The following is a 17,925-nucleotide window of genomic DNA, read 5'->3' on the forward strand; positions in this document are numbered from 1 at the left end:
GGCTGGACCAGCGTGACCACAGTGCAGGGTGCATGGACAGTCCCTGGGCCCTTGGACAGGCTGTGGGGAGCCATGCTGTAGGGGGAGCAGACAAGGCCGCTAACCCACGGGGTGGGGGCCAGGTAGGAGGTGGCTCCTGCAGGTAGCCATTCCCACTTGCCCTTGGGCGTCGTGAAGATCAGGTATAAAAATTGGATGTGCGTGTGATTTACCAATGGCAAGTCCTCTAGAGAAGGTCACTGCTTTTCCCTCTGAGGCGTGGAGCCCAGGTGGACCTGTGATTCCAGTGTCACTGAGCCCCACCAGCAGCAGAGGCGAGCTTTAGACTTCCCTGGGGGCCAGGCCAGGGCGCAGAGGGTGCTTTCCTGTTTTCCTTTTCTTTCTCTCTCCCTCCCCCGCCTCACCGCTGCAGAGCTGGGGATCAAACCAGGGCCTCACACCTGCTTGGCAAGTGCTCTGCCACCGAGCCCCCCCGCCAGCCTGCCGGGGAGGCGTACCTTCCTGGAAGTTTTGCCACGAAGCCCCAAGTGGTTCACACAGCCCTGGAGCTACTCTCCATGGTGGCGGGTGGTGGCTTTTAGGAGCTCCAGGCTCTGGGGCAGCTGTTCCAGAGTTTCTCCTGAATAACCCTAACTCTGCAGCAGGCTCTCAGGAGAACACCCCTGAGGTGGTGGCAGAGGTGGCTCTGAGACGTCCGTGCGTTCCAGGGACCCCAGTGCTGCCCTAAAGAGATAGAGGAGAGCAGGGTGGGGGAGGGGAGAGAGGTCACCTCCCGCAGATGCCAAGGGTCAGTGGTGCTTCAGTGGCATTGGGACAGGCTGCAGTGTCCCCTACTGGGGGCAGCACCCCTACATCCTGTGGAGGTAGGAGGGGTCCACGGGAGGTCCCTGGAATCCTAGTTTGCACGTAGCCGGCTCAGCCCCGTTGTCCCTGGGAGGCAGCAAGAGGAGGAGAGCTGGGTCATTTTCTTGTTTTCTCTTCTCTCTGCTGTCACCCTCCGCCCCCCTCTCTGATGAATGGCACGGAATGAGTCACAGCTAATGGCTTTCCACGGAGGCCCTGCAGCTAATGAAGCTGCTAACGAGGGACCGAGTAAAGGAGTTAATGAGTCGTGGCCTCTCCAGCACTGCCCCTTCCCTCTCCCCGCCGGCCAGCGCCAGCGAGGCCCGTGCATCAGGCCATGCTGCAGGGTAGCTGGTGGACACTGGGGACCCGGAATGGGGAGGAAGCGGGGTGTGTGGGGTGGGGTGGAATGAGGACCCCCTTTGGGGCACAAAGGTAGGAAGCCCTGGCCTCATGCTTGCAGAGATGGCAGTTGAGAAGGAGAGGGGGATGTGGAGAGAGGTAGCTACTGTGCCAGTTGTCAGGAGGGGCCTGTGACCCAGTCTTTATCATCCCACAAAGAGACTCGGCGAGGTCAGGCAACTTTGCCAAAGTCACACAGCTGACAAACGTGTACAGGATTCAGCGTGGTCTGACTGCAGAATCCATATTCTTTCCACGACCTTTAGGTTTCTAAGTATGTGGAAAGAAAAGACATGATCAGAAACAACGAAGAACAAATTACTCTGGGTTGATCTGGTTTCCCGAGTTGATGGGATGATTTGGTCTGAGATGGGGGCGGAGCAAGCTCCCTCACTGGACTTCAGCAAGGCACTCAGCAGAATCCCTCCTGACATCCTGTGGACACTGCGATGGGCCAGCAAAAGAGCCCCGGGGCTGGAGGATTTCTAATTGGCTAAGGTTCTAAAAACAGTCAATGACTGGACCCAGTGGGTGGTGGTAGGGCCACCAAAGAGCTCTGTCCTTGGTCCTGTTCCATCTAATTTTTTTTCCTTTTGCCCCCTCCCCTTTTTATTTTTAATTCTCCAACTAGATCTGCTGTAGAAAAAAAAATAAACTATAGATAAACAAAAAGAAATTAAAAATCAATCAGGTGCAGTGGCACAAGCCTGAAATCCCAGCAGCTCCTGGAGGCTGAGGCAGGAGGATGGCAAGTTCAAGGCCAGCCTCAGCAACTTAGGGAGACCCTGTCTCAAAAAAACCAAACGAAACAAAACAAAACAAAAGACGGGAGATATAGCTGAGTGGTAAAGTGCCTCTGAGTTCAGTCCCAAATACCAAAAAAAGAAAAGAAATAAAAAAAAAAAAGAAATAAATAAAAATCAACGCTCTTGAATCTCAGCAACACCCTTTTTGAACGGTCTTTCCGATTTCCTTAACTTTGAAATGTTTCATAATGAAATGCTGGGGCTAAAAATCCCATGACAAAAGGCTCACTCACTGGTCACATTTAGGCACATCCTGCCAATCTCTTTATTGCAAACAATAAAATGTGGCGTGTTACCGGGCTGTCGCCATGCGCTGGCGACAGTGCTCTGCACTAATGGGCGCTGTTCTTTTGTTCCTGGCTCCCAGCCATTTTCAAGCGCTTTTGCCCTCCACTTTTCACAGACGACAAAATCGAGGCTCAAGATGCACTAAACCTGCTGAGGCACGGGCCCCGGTGAGCTGCTGAGGCTGGATTTCTGGGCTCTGAGCCCGGATGTGCCTGGCTTCTTAGGTGCCCGCGATGGCGAATTCACTCCGTGTTCTGCGCCACCCGCTGTTGACCCAGGTGATGGCCAATCTCCCCCTTGCTATTATTCCATTCTGCTTGCACAGAAGCAGCAGTGACAGTTAGAATGTGACCTCAGGGCCTGTCCAGACCCCAGTAAGCGCAGAGATCTTTGAGTTGCCAGCACCTGCGTTTATCAGGTGTTTCTTATACAGGTGGCGCCTCAGGAGGCCAGGAATTGTTTTTGTTTGTTTGTTTGTTTTTGTACTTGGGATTGAACCCAGTGGCACTTTACCACTGAGTCCTTTTAATTTTTTTATTCTGAGACAAAGTCTTAATAAGTTGCTGAGGCCTTGAACTTTTATGATCCTCCTGCCTCAGCCTCCAGAGACAATGGGATTATAGACATGTATCACCTTACCCAGCCCAGGAATTGATCTTTAAGTAACAAGTACTTTTTTTTTTTTTTGTATTGGAGAATGAACCCAGGGTGGCCTAACCACTGAGGAACATCACAGCCCTTTTTTATCTTGAGACAGGGTCTCACTAAGTTGCTGAGGTTGGCCTCCAACTTGTGATCCTCCTGCCTCAGCCTCCCTAGTCACTGGGATTACAGGCATGCCCCACCACACCCAGCAACCAGCATTTTTTTGAAATATTATTATTTTCCAGGAGCTATTCTAGGATTTTAGAGACAATAACTTTAACTTTTTAAAGTAACAGTGAAATTGACTTTTTTAGTTGTATTTATTAGTTGGTCTATGAATTTTAACAAAGATATAGATTTTTATAACAAAGATATAGATTTTTATAACTACCACTCTAATCAGGACACAGAATAATAGAATATTTCTTCCCCCACCCCTAACTTCTTTTTTTTTTTTTAATTGTTTTGTTTTCTGGCAGTACTGGGGATTGAATCCAGGGGCACTTTACCATTGAGCTACAGCCCCAGATCTTTTAATTTTTTTAAATTTTGAGACAGGGTCTTGCTAAGTTGCTTAATCTTGTTAAGTTGCTGAGGCTGGCCTTGAACTTGCAACCCTCCTGCCTCAGCCTCCTGAGTTGCTGTGATCATAGACATGTGCCTCTGTGCCTGGTGGAAATAGGCTTTTGTCTTCAAGAGTCTGTGTGTGTCTGTGTATATACATGTTTTAAAATGTGACTGCATGGAAACCACGTAGCCATGGAAACTGAGGCTGTGATCCCTTCATCGGGCAAGTGTGATTTGAGTCCCACCATGTGCCGTGTTGTTCTAGGCTCTGGGGAGACACTGAGGGAGAAAACAGACAAAACCAACGCCCTGGTAGCCTGCGTCCTAATAGACAATCGCTAAACACCCAGGTAAGCTGGTTACCTGGTATGACAGAGGAAGAGCAGGCAGGGCAGGACTGGAGTGCTGGGCGGGTGTGGAGGCGCCGAGGACAGAGGCTGGCAGATCGGCAGGGCACGGAGCAAAACTGGAGCTCAGTGCCAGAGGCAGAGGAGGGGTCCAAAACTGCTCCTGAGTCAGAGAAAGACGAACAGAAGGGGCCGAGAGGCACTGTTTTTCCTCGTTAGGTGGCGTGGATTTTAAGTTTAAGGTGACTGAGAGACGTCAAGTGGACGTCTGGTGACAGTGGAGCACGTGAATCAGGGACTCAGCAGAGGAGCAAGTGGTAGAGGAGGGTCAAGGAGAGGCCCCTGAGTCGTACAGGTGAGAGGAAAGGAAGGTTCTGGGAGGCCGGTGTTGGTGGGAGGGACATGGGAGCGGCCCCCTGAGATGGGCTCCTAGATCCCCAGCGGCGGCCGGGCTGGGCGAGGCCTCGGCTGTTCTGGGCGAAAGTGGATGAGGATGAGCGTTTCAGTGTGGCGCGCTGCCCTCGGGGCAATCTTCTTTTTAACGGTCTGTGAGTTAGTGTGTTACGGTGCAGGTGCTGATTCTCAGACACCAATTCTAGTATCGGGAGGACTGACGCAAAGCCACCTCTCTGGTGGATTGGTGTTGCCTCTTAGGAAGATGGGTACCATCCCTGGATGTTCCTACAACCTTGCTTTCAAAAGATGGCCACTCTATCCCTTAAGACTTGTGGCAGAAACTATTTATGTACCTCCAGTATTTAGTCTTTTCTTCTTTTTTTCTCTCTTTTTCTTTTTATTTATTTATTTAGGTACCAGGAATTGAACCCAGGGGTGCTCAACCACTGAGCCACATCCCAGCCCATTTTTATATTTTATTTAGAGACAGGGCCTTGCTGAGTTGCTTAGGGTCTCACTAAGTTGCTGAGGCTGACTCTGAACTTGTGATCCCCTGCCTCAGCCTCCCCAGCTGCTAGGGTTAAAGGCGTGAGCCACTGTGTCCAGCAAGCCACAGTATTTTTACACAAGAGAACGTTTATGCTCAGGACAAAGTGCATGTGCTTGTGTTTCCACAAGCTCTTCACCGTGGCCATCTTTCCTTGGACTGCAGCCAATGATGAAGGTCGGCGGTTCCATGGACCAATAAATGAGGAATCCTAGTCTCAACAATTGGGGAGCAGAGCCACAGCTGAGCTGCTGCGCTCGAGTCCCTGGATTTTCTGCTCTTCTCCAGAGGAAGCTAGATGTCGGTTCCATATGGCTTCAACTCAACTGGAAATCGTTCTTGGGTTAAACATCGTGGGACATCTGCAGCTTTGAGGAGTGCGTGTGTGTGTGTGTGTGTGTGTGTGTGTGTGTGTGTGCACCACCATCACCTCTTGGCTGGATTATTGCAGTAGTTTCTAGTAGTTTCTAATGGCCTCCCTGCTTCTGACCTTACCCTCCACCCTGAGTCTACTCTGATACCACAGGTGGAGTGCTTCTTCCAGAACACAGGTCACTCCTTTATCCAAAGCCCTCATCTCATTCTGAGCAAAAGCCAAAGTCCTTACAGCAGCCTACAAAGCCCCCCTATGTGACCCCACCCCTCTGCCTCCCTGATCTCATCTCCTAACTCTCCCCACTGCTCACTCCACTCCAGTCATGTGGGCCTCCTTACTCTTCCTCCAACTGCCACACACTCCAACTCCCACCGCAGGGCCTTTGCACTTGCTGTTTCTCCTGCCTGCAACTCTCTTCTTGATGTAGCCTCATGGTTTGTTTCCTCATTTCCTTCTAGTGCCACCCTACAAGAGAGCCCTTCTCCAACCATCCTACAAAAAATAAGTCCCCCACCCACTGGCACTCTGCAGCTCATGTTTTTCTATAACACTTAGCAACAGACTTAGTCATGCCTGCTTTTTTATTTTCTATTTCCTGTCACTTTATAGGCCTGTTTGTTCTCTGTTCTATCCTGGTGTCTAGGACAGTGTCCAGCACACAGTAGGGGCCTAATTGTGTTTCTTTTTTTAAAATTTTTTTTAGTTGTAGATGGACACAATATCTTTATTTTATTTATTTTTATGTGGTGCTGAGAATTGAACCCAGTGTCTCACACATGCTAGGCAAGCGCTCTACCACTGTGCCCCAGCCGCAGCCTCTTGTACCTTTTTCTCTTGTACTAGGGATCAAACCTGGGTCCCCATGCATGCTGGGCAAGCACTCTGCCGCTGAGCCACACCCCCAGCCAGTGAGTGTCCCTTGAATCAGGACTGACACTTTGCTCCCTGGCGAGCACCTGTGGTCTGGAGGACCCTGAGCACAAAGGCCTTGCCTGGGGGTCGAATGCTGCAGAGCAGCGCTGCTCATTGCTGATGCATCAGAGATGCCTTGTGTGTGTGGGGGAGAGTGCAGGTGGCAGGTGGTGGGGCAGAGTGCCAAGCCTAGCTGGGCATGGTGGCGCATGCCTGTAATCCTAGCGACCCGGGAGGCTGAGGCAGGAGGATGGCAAGTTCAAAGCCAGCCTCAGCAACTTAACGGGGTCCTAAGCAACTTAGACTCTGACTCGAAATAAAAAATTAAAAGGACCTGGGATGTGGCTCAGTGGTCCAGCATCCCTGGGTTCAATCCCTGGTACCAAACAAAAACATAACAAAACACACATATGCGCACGTGTGTGCAAAATAAAAACCCCCAAACAGAATGCTAAGCCTTTTGGTATGAGTTGCATGAGCCACTGGATCTTGATGAGTTGTCCTGGTGAATGGCCGTCTGGGGTCTGGGTTCATGGCATCCCTGACCTGGGTGGACTTGTCGGGGCTTTGAGGATGGGGACCAAAGGAATCCCAGTGATTCTGCCTCCCTCCTCTTCAAGGACACATTGGAGGCAGGTCCTGGTCTCAAGTCTACAATAACACTTGTTTCTAAAGTTTGTCCCTTCACAGATTTCAGACCCTCAACCTGAGACATGTCTCATGGTGACTGAGTCATGCATCAATGACGGTGGTGGGCGTGTGGGTGGCGGGTGACTGGGCCCATCGATTGAGGGCTGAGACATCCTTCTCCTTAGTCAACAAGTTAATAAATTCTCTGATGAGGAGGTGGTGATTAATGGACTAATCAGCTTGCCCTGTAATTGGGGAGTGGAGTTGGGTGCGTGATGGATGGGGAGGGCTCGTGAGGCCGCGGGAGGCTGGCTCCTGGTCCACACTGAGGGGCCACCTCGGCCCCCCTGGTCTTTTGTTTTGGAGGTGAATGGGGAAGTGGCTTCTTCAGAGGCTGTACAATGAGTGTGGGTCTTCTCCCATGTCCTCCACTTCTCACTCTTCTCCTCTCCTCCCATTTGTCCTCAGACTGTGCAGTCGCCAAGGCTTGAGAAGGTTCCAGGGATGTCCTTACAGGCTCCTTCACCTCTCTCCTCCAGGTTGAGCACCAAAGAAACGTCCTTCACCACCCTGGCTAGTGCTGCAAGGTCAAAGAGCACCCCTCACCCCACACATATCCCTGCCCCCCTCAGCAGGTGGGGCCCCTGTCTAGACATGACCCTGGGGTCACAGCTGTCTTTGGGTGTGCATGATGCTGGGGATCTGGACCCAAGACTTTGTACCCAAGACTTGGCACTTCACAGCTGTCTCACCCAGTCCCCTGGCTTTTGTCTTCCATGGCCTGGAGGACAGGAGTTCTTTTATTTCCGCCATCTCCTCTCCCATGGAGGACAGGAATTCTTCTATTTCTGCTATCTCCTCTCCAGTGTGGGCATGGGCTTATCCCTGTATCTGCTCTGGGAACCCCTCAGATGGGATTTCTAAAGACAGTGCAGTGCCTTCCCCTCCCCAAGACTAGGGCTCCCCTGTGATCACTCTGTGCTCCTCACCTCAGACTGGGGGTCCGCAAGGATACAGCCCTGACTCTTCTTAGACACTAGGGCTCTTGGAGGACAAGGCTGGGCTGCCTAAGAGTGATTTTTCTTCTCCCTCTGAAGGTAGGTTCCATATCCCCTTCCATTTCCATGTTCAAGGTGCCCTGGTGTTTCTTGGGTTGTACGGGGGCCCTCTGGGCCTGACAAGCTGATAAGGAGCCATTTCCGGAGAGCTCAGGTGACTGAACCCATAAAAAGGCAATTGAGGGTTCCCTGGACTCTCCATTGCAGGATAATTCTAAAAATAGCACCCATTGCCATCTGTCCTGGAGCGTGGAGGGGCTGGCCCAGAATGAGGGGCCTGGACAAAATGACTCCTCTTGCCTCAGTGCACTGAGGGGAATGGGATGTCTGGAAACACTGGAGGCTCTGGCCATGTCTCGTAGACGGAGCTGGAAAAGGCTGTATGGGGAGACTCCCTAAGAGCCCTTTCTCTTCCTGGGGCTCAGGTGGGTCTGATGGGTTCAGTCTGGGGTGCTTCCTCCACTCTGACCTCTGGGTGGGTGGGAGCCCCAGACAGCCTCCCATCCCCTGCTCTCGTGTCTGACTCCTGAGCTCCAAAGTGCAGAGCCTGTCTGCCCTCAAGATTGAGAGGGCTTCTTCTTGGGGTCTTCCCCACCCTCTTTCTGGGTGACCATCACCTCTCAGAGTTTCAATTTTCCCACCTGTAAAATGCAGATAAACTCAGTTCATGGCCCTATCATACCAGAAATGATGTACTACCTAGCACACAGTAGGCGCACAGTAAATGTTAGTTTTCTTATTTCGTTTAAAGGCTCTGGGTGAGAATATTGCCCCCAAACCTCAGTGGAGGCTGTAATGGGCTGGGGACCATGGCATAGGCTTGGCAGCTTGACATCACTGAGCCACAGAAGACACCAGGTGCCCTGAATGACATGTAGATGGGATTGGGGGCTCTGCCTTCCAGGGGGGACTCTATAGAGAGCCTAGCCGGACCAGGATCTGTATGTGCCAAGGTGGATGTAGGGGTGGCTCATTCAGCAGCTTCTGCCTCCTGCCTCTGTCCCCAATTTCTAATGAAGAATGAACATAATGGAGTATCCAGAGAGGCCTCTCCCCAGGAACGTCATAAGCAGCAGGTCAGGAGCCAAGGTCATATACTCCGACTCTGCCTCCAGAAAAGAGACTTTCCTGCACAGGTCCGGTCACTCCTGGACCCTCAAAGGCATTAGCAAGCAGAGGCTGAGGATGATTGCCTCTTGGAAGGAGCAGCCACAGGTCCCACAGACTGGAGGAAGCCTGTCCTCCCTCAGGTTCCCCATTCCCACCTAAGGACAGGCTAGGGAAGATGGACTCACATTCCTGGTCCTAGGGGCTACCCGACTCTAGATCCAAAGGCCTCACTTCCTCTGGAGGCTAGACCTGCCACTGGGGGGCTGTGCGGTGACCAGTTCAGTGGACCCTGAGTCTGAGCATGGCAGCTGCTTCCTTGGCTCCTGCGAGGTGAAGACATCACGTCCTGGCTGGCTGTAAACTCAGCGAGTGGCAGGGGTGGAGGAAGGAAGGAGCAAGGGCCCTCCCCTGCTGGCTCCCCCTCCCCTTGGACTCCCCCTCCCTTTCCAGGCCGGGATATAAGCCCCGCAGGGAAAGCGCCGAGCAGAGGCCGCATCTCCACCTACAGCAGTCGTGCCCTTGAGGCTGCCAGCACCTTCCACCTCCTGCTCCTGCTCGCCTCGCCTCGCTTTGGGAGCTGTCGCTGTGAGTGGCTGGGGATCAGGAGTGGTCTGGTAGTGAGTTATTTTGTGGGGAAACTGAGGCTGGGATGGTGGAAGCTGGAGCTGAGTGGATTGGAAGGGGGCCAACGCAGGTGGGAAGCAGAAGTCTGGGAATCGGGTTGCCAGCATAGTCCTCTTCCTTCGTCTGCCAGTTTGGATAGCAGCGGGCGTGGGGAGGCAGACAGGACTTAGGACTCTGGCACAGGAGGAAACTGAGGCCAGAGATGGTGCGAGAACACAGCGCGTGGGTGGCTAAGTCTTGGTCCAGTACTAGTCCCAGACGAGCCACCTGAGTGTGGGCCCGATGGCAACCACTGCCGCAGCCTCCCACTGTCGAGGCTCGGGATGCCCCACACTCCAATGCCCCCTTTCCAGATGGTGACGGTGCGCAGGCCGGCGCCCGCCACGGCCACAGTGCTGCTGGCTCTCCTCGCCTGCTTGGGAGCGCTAGTCGACGCCTACCCCGCCAAACCCGAGGCCCCGGGCGAAGATGCCTCCCCCGAGGAGCTGAGCCGCTACTACGCCTCCCTGCGCCACTACCTCAACCTGGTCACCCGGCAGCGGTGAGCGCATGCGCGGGGCGGGGGGGGGGGATCGGCGCCTCCTGACTCAGGGCCTCCGCCCCGCCCCGCTCACCTGGGGGCCTAACCACGCCCCTTGTGACCCCGCCCCCAGGTATGGGAAACGCGACAGCCCGGAAGCTCTTTTCTCTAAGCTGCTCTTCCCCGACGGCGATGACCGCCCAGTCAGGTCGCGGTAAAAGCGTCCTCCTCACCACACACTGGCCCCTGGAGCATGACCCGGCCCACGGGACTCGCCCTGGCACCACCACTTAAGACTTGCCCCGGCCTCGCCTCCCCAGATGCGATTCCTTTCCATTCCCTCCTGCGGGCTAGAAGGCGCCTACAGGTGGAGAAGACCCTCAAGGCCTCCTGGGAAATATGCTAAATACACCGACATCATTTGCATATTGGGTTCTGAGTAGGGCCCTCCGCCCATTTCTCTGTGCCCCAGGTCCCTGGGGCTGAGGGCTGTGTGTGGTCCGTCCCTGGTCCCCAAATAAAGAGCAAATTTCACAGAAAATGAATGTGTGCGTCTGTTTCCTTTCCCTTTGGCATCGGTGGGAAAGGGTGGAGGAGCCAGAGCAGGGAGAAGACTCGGCGCCTAAGAAAAATGCGGCCTAGGACAAGGCTGGGGCGGGGTGGGGCCTCCTGTGCTAGCAGCTGAGCATAGACACTACTTCCTAGCCTGGGGCTAGACAGTACCCAGACAAGTAACCTCTGTGAAAGGAGTTCCAGGCAAAGTGGGCGTGAATAGGAGTTCTAGAAAAAGGCACAAGAAGAGTCGCTGGAGATGGAGAGGTGGAGAGGAGCATGCTAGGCAGCCTAGGAGGGTAATCCGGACAGAGCAACCTTGCAAAGCAAAGATGAAGGCGGTTACCAGGCGGGGCCAGGAACCAACACCCTAGGATCGCCCCCCACAACCACCGCAAGAAGCTGTACTACTAGTCCCCACAGCTGCAAAGGTTGGAGTTTAAGACGGGATCCGGGATGGGGCTGTGGAGGAAACGCCATTTGTGGAGTAGGGGTGCTGGATGAAAAGGAAGATCATGAGCCTGGCCGCAGAGGTGTATGCCTGTAATTCTAGTGGCTCGGGAGGTTGAGGAAGGAGGAGCGCACATTCAGGCCAGCCTCAGCAATTTTAGCGAGGTCCTAAGCAACCTGGAGAAACCCTGTTCAAAACACAATTAAAAAGGCTGGAATGGGGCTGGGGAGATGGCTCAGTCGGTAGACTGCTTGCCTTACAAGAACAAGGCCCTAGGTTCGACCCCCAGCACCAAAAAAAAAAAAAAAAAAAAAAAAAAAAAAAGGCTGGAATGTAGCTCAGCGGTAAAGCACCCCTGGGTTCAATCCTCAGTACTCCCTCCCGCAAAAAAATCACTTCTAAGGAACGTGTCGCCTGAATAGGAGGAACAATGGGAGTGTGGAGACCACTCTTTCCCTCAAAACCATCCTCCCCACCTTGTTGAATGCACATACAGTGCCTAAGTCACTAACTGTGCCTTCCTGGTGACTAGACTATAGGAATACTCTCTAGTCCCGCCCCCACCCCACCAGGTGCTGTGGATGTTTCAACTGGATTCTCACCTGAATCCACAGACACCTTTCCTTCTCAGTCCGTTCTTCCAGAGGCCTGCCACGTTTGACCTGATTGGTACTTTCTGCCTTCTCTGGGTAATGAGCACTCATAGCTTCTGCTCTGTTCACTAAGAGATCTTCCCATGTCTCTGTGTCTCTCCCCACCTATGGTCTGGGAGCTCCCTAAAGAAAGGGCCTGTCTGTGGACTCTCTCCTGGACCTCCAGTTCAGCAGGACCTGCCTAAGTCCAAGGCAGGTGGCCAGGGGATGAGAGGGAGAATCAGGCTGAAGCCAAAGCTTCAGACCCAGACAGGATAAGAAGGGCAGGAAGACTGGGCAGCATCCCTGTAAGCGCCAGGGTCGTGCAGTTAGCTGACCCTGGAGGTGAGAAGACTCTAAAGCAGGCTCTGCTCTGACACAACCTGCACCAGCAGGTGCTGTCCCCCAGCCTTTCTTGAGCTAGGACAGCAGTGTGGGACAGAGGAGGCTGGTCCAGGGACTGGAACCCGTCATGGGCTGTGTGGATTCTGATGCTCTGTGCCTTTGCCCAGGCCACTTACCCTACAGGCAGAACCCTTTCCTTCTCTTCAGCCTAAAATACATCTTCTGGGTAGATGTCGCCTCCCAGAAGCCATTCCTGGTTTCTCAGGATGAAATCAGTCTCTCTGGCTTCCCCATTTTGCCATTTCCTGAGACCCATTCCCATCTGTTCGTTTCCTGTTTTCTCTCCTCTGTACCAGGATAGTGGCTGCTTGAGCCAGGGAAGTGGTGGGGTTTGTGCCTGTGTGCTGGTGTCCGTGGTCCGCTGTCTGTTGGTCTGCCAACTGTGGTAAGTTTGAGGCTAATGGAAGAGACCTGGTATGAATTATATGCATGACTGCAGTTTCTGCTCAGATCTCATGTCTGTTGACCACAGTCATGGATTAGAGGCAGATGGAGTCTCCAGGGTGGAGAGAAGTGTAGACAGGGTCTAGACTCAACAGACTGTGGACTCTCTAGACTCTCTAGAATGAGGTCCTTGGGGTAGTTGAACTCGTGTGAGTGCTCTGTTGTTGTGTTCTTGCACTTTTGTACAGCAGTCCCCTCTATCTGCAGGGATGTGTTTCAAAACTCCCGGTGGATGCCTGAAACCATCCCTAGCACTGAACTCTACAATGGATATACTGTTATTCCCAATACATTGTGCCTATGATAAAGTTTAATTTAGAAATTGAGCACAATAAGAGATTAAAAATAACAATAAGATAGAATAACTATAACAATATTATATAATAAAAGTTATGTAAACGTGGTCTCTGATTCTATGTAAATAGCTTATTGTTCTGTACTCATTCTGCTTGTGACAATGTGAGATGATACAATGCCTATGTGATCAGGTAAGCGGGGTGGATGACATGGGCTGTGTGTGGCAGCTTTCGGCTACTGCATAAGGGTTATTTGAACGTAAGTGCTGTGATGCCTCTGTGGTCTATACGGTAACCCAGAAGGCTACTAAGTGACTAATGGGTAGGTAGCATATACTGCTTGGATATGCCACACAAAGGGCCAATTCACATCCTAGGCCAGATGGAGGTGGATGGCATGAGATTTCATCAGGCTTCTCAGAATGGCATGCAATTTAAGATTGATGGATCATTTATTTCTGGAATTTTCCATTTAATATTTTTGGACTTTGATGCAGGTAACAGAAACCACAGGAAACAAAAACCACAGAGTAGGGGGACTACTGAATTAGTTTTTGGAACTGATATAAAAATAATTTGAGGGTGAGGGATGTAGCTCAGTGGTAGAGCCCTGGCCTGGCACATGCAAGGCCCTGGTTTGATCCCCAGCACCATAAATCAAACAAAACTGAACCCTAACCCTAACCCTTCTGGGGGCTAGAAGTCTGAAATCAAGGTGTTATGTTAGCTGGGTTGGTTCTTCTGGAGAAGAAGGGGCAAGGATCTCTTCCAGGCCTCTCTCCTGGGCTAGAAGTTTCCTCTATGCACACCTGTTTCTGTGTCCAAATTTCCCCCTTTTAAAAGTACACCAGTCATACTGGATTAGAGGCAGATGGAGTCTCCAGGGTGGAGGGAAGTGTAGACAGGGTCTAGACTCAAATTAGTGGACAGAGTCCCAAATCAGGATAGAGTAGCTCCTGAGGGGGTAGGATGAGGGGTTTTAGGTGTTTGTGTGAATGTCACAGCTATCCTTAGTCCAAGGACTTCCCCAGGGCTGGGGGATCCCATGGGTACTGAAATCTGAGGGCAGTCCCGCCCCAACCTACACCCTGCTCCCGCCACACAATTTGGAAATATGACATTGGCCTAAGAGTTGGACCAGGCTCTGGTCAGCAGAAGTGCCTGGAAACAGGGATAGAGTGTAGCACCTGAAACCACGTGGACCTGGGTTTTGTCCTGATCTCTCCTGTGGTCTTCGGCAACCTCAGCTGCTTCTCTGAGCCTCGGTTTCCTGCCTCCTTCACCAGGTAATGAAGGGGCCTGTTAAGATGACCTGTGAGAAAGGTCCTGGTGCACGGTGCTGGCTCACTGGCTATTACAGCCTGCTCCTCCCCCTTTCTGACAGTCTTCATCTTTCAAACAAAACACAACAGCAATCTACCCGCTACCTATTCTCTTGCCTCTGAGCTCCTTGTAGAACCCTCTCTTCTCCACTTCCTCCTGCTCTAGACCCAAGAACAGATATCCATAAGTGACTGATATTTGGTTGGGTAACTGAGAGCAGCAGAGACTGAGGTTAGAGAGCCCAAAAGAGGGGTGATGGAGGACATGGCACTGGCCAAACTCCTTCCCCGGCAGCCAGGACTGTGAGGCCTCTTCCTTTGTTCCTTCACCTGCCTTCATTCACCCCGAGATCCCTGGGGTGTTCCTTTCCCAGAGCGTGTGGGGTTGGGCAGTGGAAAAGGGGGCCACTGGCATCTTGGTCCTGTCTGTGCAGGGGAGTGTTGGGTGACTTCCCCAAGAGGCTCCACGCAAGCCCTGTGGGAACACGTGAAGGCAAGTGTTCTCTGTTCTGGACAGCCACTCTCCCTTCCTCCTGGATTGTCACGACATCCCTGAGGGGACCTTAGGATCTGTTGTTTAAAAAGGAGAAAAATGAAGGCTGGAGACGTAGTTGACATTTGTGGAGAACTGTTATTTCTTAGGCCTCCACAAAGTTGTGTTATGTCTGTGACAGGACAGAACTATAAATGGGCTGGTCACCCAAGTCAACCCCCAGATCCACTGACTCCTGACATGGGGAGCAGTCAGAAGAAGTCCCAGCAGACTACTGGCCTGAGGGAGCTCAGACCCTTCCAACCAGGGCTGGGGCCTAGCGCCCCCTGGTGGTGTGCAGGAGTCTCTACCCTTCAAAGGTGATGCTGTCTGGGATCAGCCACCTTGTCATTGTTTGGTGAAGTGGAAAACCCAGGCCCAGAAGAGGGTCCAGGCTTGCTGAGATGAAAGGACCTTCATACTGGTCTTGTGGAGTGTAATTTGCCTGGTTAGATATCACTGTTCTTGTCACCAGGAATCAGAATTGAGAGGAACAGTCAGAACTTTGTTGGTTTTATCCTTCCTACCTTGAGATGATGGGCATAATAAGCCACATTTTACCTAGAGAAAAATTAGAAGCTCAGAGAGGCTACAGTAATTACCAGGCTCACCCAGCCAGCCAACGGCAGAGGGAGGATTGCGGTACATCCTGTTTCACTTCTAAGTCTACCATGCCAGATCCCTGGGTATCACCTCTAGTTTTCCCTGGCCCTGAACAACTTCTCCCCTCCCCACTCCTTGCTGACCCTTGATGGTGTCCTGGTCTGGAGCAGCAGAACCTCAATGGTGAGGGATCCTTTCTTCCCTACTCAGCCCTCAACGTTGACTCAGCCAGTACTGCTCCTTGGCTTGAGTTGGGGAAAGGATACTGAGCAGGAGAAAGACTCAGTGTGGATGAGAATCAAAGGCAGAAACTGAGACCTATGTAGCAGGGAGATCTTGAGCAAGTGTCTTCACCTCTGTGGGCCTTGCCATTTCTCAGCCAAAGCAGGAAACCATGGCAATACTTTGACAGTTCCACTCAGAAAAGGGTTCAAATGTTGGAGTTCAACTTTTTTCCAAACCTTGCTTCTCCTCAGACTTGCTATGTGGTTTGGGCCAATTACTTAATATCTCTGAGCAGATTTCAGTTTCTGAGTCTGCAGGACAGGTTTTTGTAGGGATTCAGTGAGGTGACTGAGCCGGGAGCACTTTGGAAATTTTGAGGCTTTGTAAATGAGTCTGGTTTTAAGCACTCCCCTGGGATGGGACGCTGGGATGGGAGAGGAGATGGCTCCAGAAATGGACACCCCCCGCCATTTTGCATCAGTTCTTATTCTGCAACCTATGCACCCACCAAATGGGTTTCTCCACACCCGGGTCCCTACTCTTGTCCCCATGGCCTGAGGAGGTGAGGCCCCTCCCTTGTTCTCGCCTTGTTCTGAGGGCACACTGGAAAGGAAGGCCTGAGGTTCCCTGCTTCTTCCTGGAGGCTTGGAGCAGCAGCCTCAATCTTGTGCCCTGAGGGAATCTGTTTGATCACTTGGGTTCACCTTCGGGAAGCTTCGGGGGATGTGCCAAGGTCTGCAACCAGACTCTTTCAGTTGCCAAAGACCCAGAACCTCATCTCGCCTAAGTCAAGCCTCCCTTGAAGCCCCAAAGGAAGGGGCATCGGGAATGGGGGCCCACAGGAAACTTACGGCATAGTGCGGTTTTATCTGTCCTGCTGCTCGTGTGGCACGCAGAGCGCTGCCCTGGCCCGCTCCCATCCCTGGCTCCCTGTTGGCGTTGCAGGTACCAGGGAGACAGCGAGAGGAGGGGGTGAGGGCCGGGGAGTGAGAGACTGAAAAGAGGCGGGGACTCCGGGGGGCTGAGGACTATAAAGGGGCACAGCTGAGAACAGGGGGATCCATCCGGCCTGAAGCAGGTGACTGCTTGATCCAAGTTCTCTTGCTCAGAACTCAGGGTAAGTGGGCTCAGCCTGGCCTGCGCTCTGAGAGGCTCTTTGGGGCTCCTGTCTTGGGAGGGAGTTGGTGATTCCTGGGTGGGGGGGGGGCATGAGAGACCTAAGGTACTTCTTGTGTCTGGTTCTGCATCTGGATAAACCATCAGAGAAAGGCTAGACTCCAATGGCTGTGGATTTCTGACCTTTGCCGTACAAGTTCATTCCGTGTTCCCGCAACTTGTGCATAAGTTGGAGTTTCCTTCTCTTGAGCTCCTATCCCATTTCTGCCTCCTCAGAGCCATCAGCCTCTGTATGTCATGTGTGTCCCCCCCATATGCCCACATGTCCCCACCTTGTCTGCTAAAATATTTTGCTTTGCTAAGGCATCTGAGCTCTAGCTGCCAGGCTGCTCACAGCTGGGGAGAGGGTGTCTTTGCTCTCCAGGGCAGTGTCTAGAAGGAGGGCGGTGGTAGATGCCGGTGACCCATTGTTCTGTCCCTTGTCCCCAAGATGTGCTTTAAGGAGTGGGCGATGACCGGGCAGGCAGGCCCTTCTTCCCACGCATAGGAGGGTCTGCACCCTGGGTTCTGTTCTGCCTCCCCAGACCCGTGCTCTTCAGATGGCTGCTGCACACCGCTGCCTTTCCCTGCTGCTCCTGTCCACCTGTGTGGCTCTGTTGCTGCAGTCGCTGCCAGGTGCCCGGGGAGTGCCACTGGAGCCAGTGTACCCCGGGGACAATGCTACACCAGAGCAGATGGCCCAGTACGCGGCTGAGCTCCGCAGATACATCAACATGCTGACCAGGCCTAGGTGTGTGCGAGAGAAAGGGAGAGAGATCCTGGAGCTCAGGACCTTGGCCACAACCCCACCCCAGTCCCACTCCTGTCCCCAGCCCCCTCCATGCGTCTTGGGAAACAGCATCTCTGTAGAGCAGGCTTGAGCCATGTGCAGGGTAGGGTGGGGCCTGGGGGGAGGTCTGAGGCAGGTGAGCTGGCACCTGGCATGGTGCTTGCCCCAGCTGCCCCTTCCCTCCCAGGTATGGGAAGAGAGATAAGGAGGACACTCTGGGCCTCTTGGAATGGGACTCCCCCCACGCAGCTGCCTCCAGGTAGGTTTTGATCCTCTGCCCATCTGTCCAGCTGCCTGGGGTGGAAGAGGAATCAGGGCAAAAAGGGATGGGTAGTGGCAGGGAGGGAGGAGGGGGCCCAGGGCAGTCCTCCCGAGGGCACAAGGACGGGCCCACACCACCAGGTTCTGCCCTCTCTTCACAGGGAGCTGAGCCCCATGGACTTGTAA

General features: G+C 52.9%; 2 protein-coding genes across 3 annotated transcripts; both read left to right on the plus strand.

Moving 5' to 3' along the window:
- Positions 1-8,878: 8,878 nt before the first annotated feature.
- Pyy (peptide YY) lies at positions 8,879-10,516 on the plus strand. Of its 2 annotated transcripts, XM_047547075.1 has the most exons (3): positions 8,879-9,512; positions 9,905-10,092; positions 10,205-10,516. In XM_047547075.1, the coding sequence occupies exons 2-3, from the start codon at positions 9,905-9,907 to the stop codon at positions 10,287-10,289; spliced, it is 273 nt and encodes a 90-aa protein (XP_047403031.1). In that variant the 5' UTR covers positions 8,879-9,512; the 3' UTR covers positions 10,290-10,516. The 2 variants fall into 2 exon arrangements, with proteins under 2 accessions (XP_047403031.1, XP_047403030.1); XM_047547074.1 differs by lacking the exon at positions 8,879-9,512 and having other exon boundaries at positions 9,836-10,092.
- A 6,732-nt stretch (positions 10,517-17,248) lies between these two features.
- Positions 17,249-17,925, plus strand: Ppy (pancreatic polypeptide). The gene is made up of 3 exons (XM_047542848.1): positions 17,249-17,439; positions 17,666-17,737; positions 17,901-17,925. Exons 1-3 carry the CDS (start codon positions 17,249-17,251, stop codon positions 17,923-17,925), a joined length of 288 nt encoding a protein of 95 aa, XP_047398804.1.

This window comes from Sciurus carolinensis, chromosome 3, assembly GCF_902686445.1.
Source record: "Sciurus carolinensis chromosome 3, mSciCar1.2, whole genome shotgun sequence".
Lineage (NCBI taxonomy): Eukaryota > Metazoa > Chordata > Mammalia > Rodentia > Sciuridae > Sciurus > Sciurus carolinensis.

Coding starts and splice junctions, on each gene's coding strand:
- Pyy (XM_047547074.1), top strand. CDS start 9,875: ATGCCCCACACTCCAATGCCCCCTTTCCAGATGGTGACGGTGCGCAGG. Junction 10,093..10,204: donor AACCTGGTCACCCGGCAGCG/GTGAGCGCATGC, acceptor CCCCGCCCCCAG/GTATGGGAAACGCGACAGCC.
- Ppy (XM_047542848.1), top strand. CDS start 17,249: ATGGCTGCTGCACACCGCTGCCTTTCCCTGCTGCTCCTGTCCACCTGT. Junction 17,440..17,665: donor AACATGCTGACCAGGCCTAG/GTGTGTGCGAGA, acceptor CTTCCCTCCCAG/GTATGGGAAGAGAGATAAGG. Junction 17,738..17,900: donor CCCCACGCAGCTGCCTCCAG/GTAGGTTTTGAT, acceptor CTCTCTTCACAG/GGAGCTGAGCCCCATGGACT.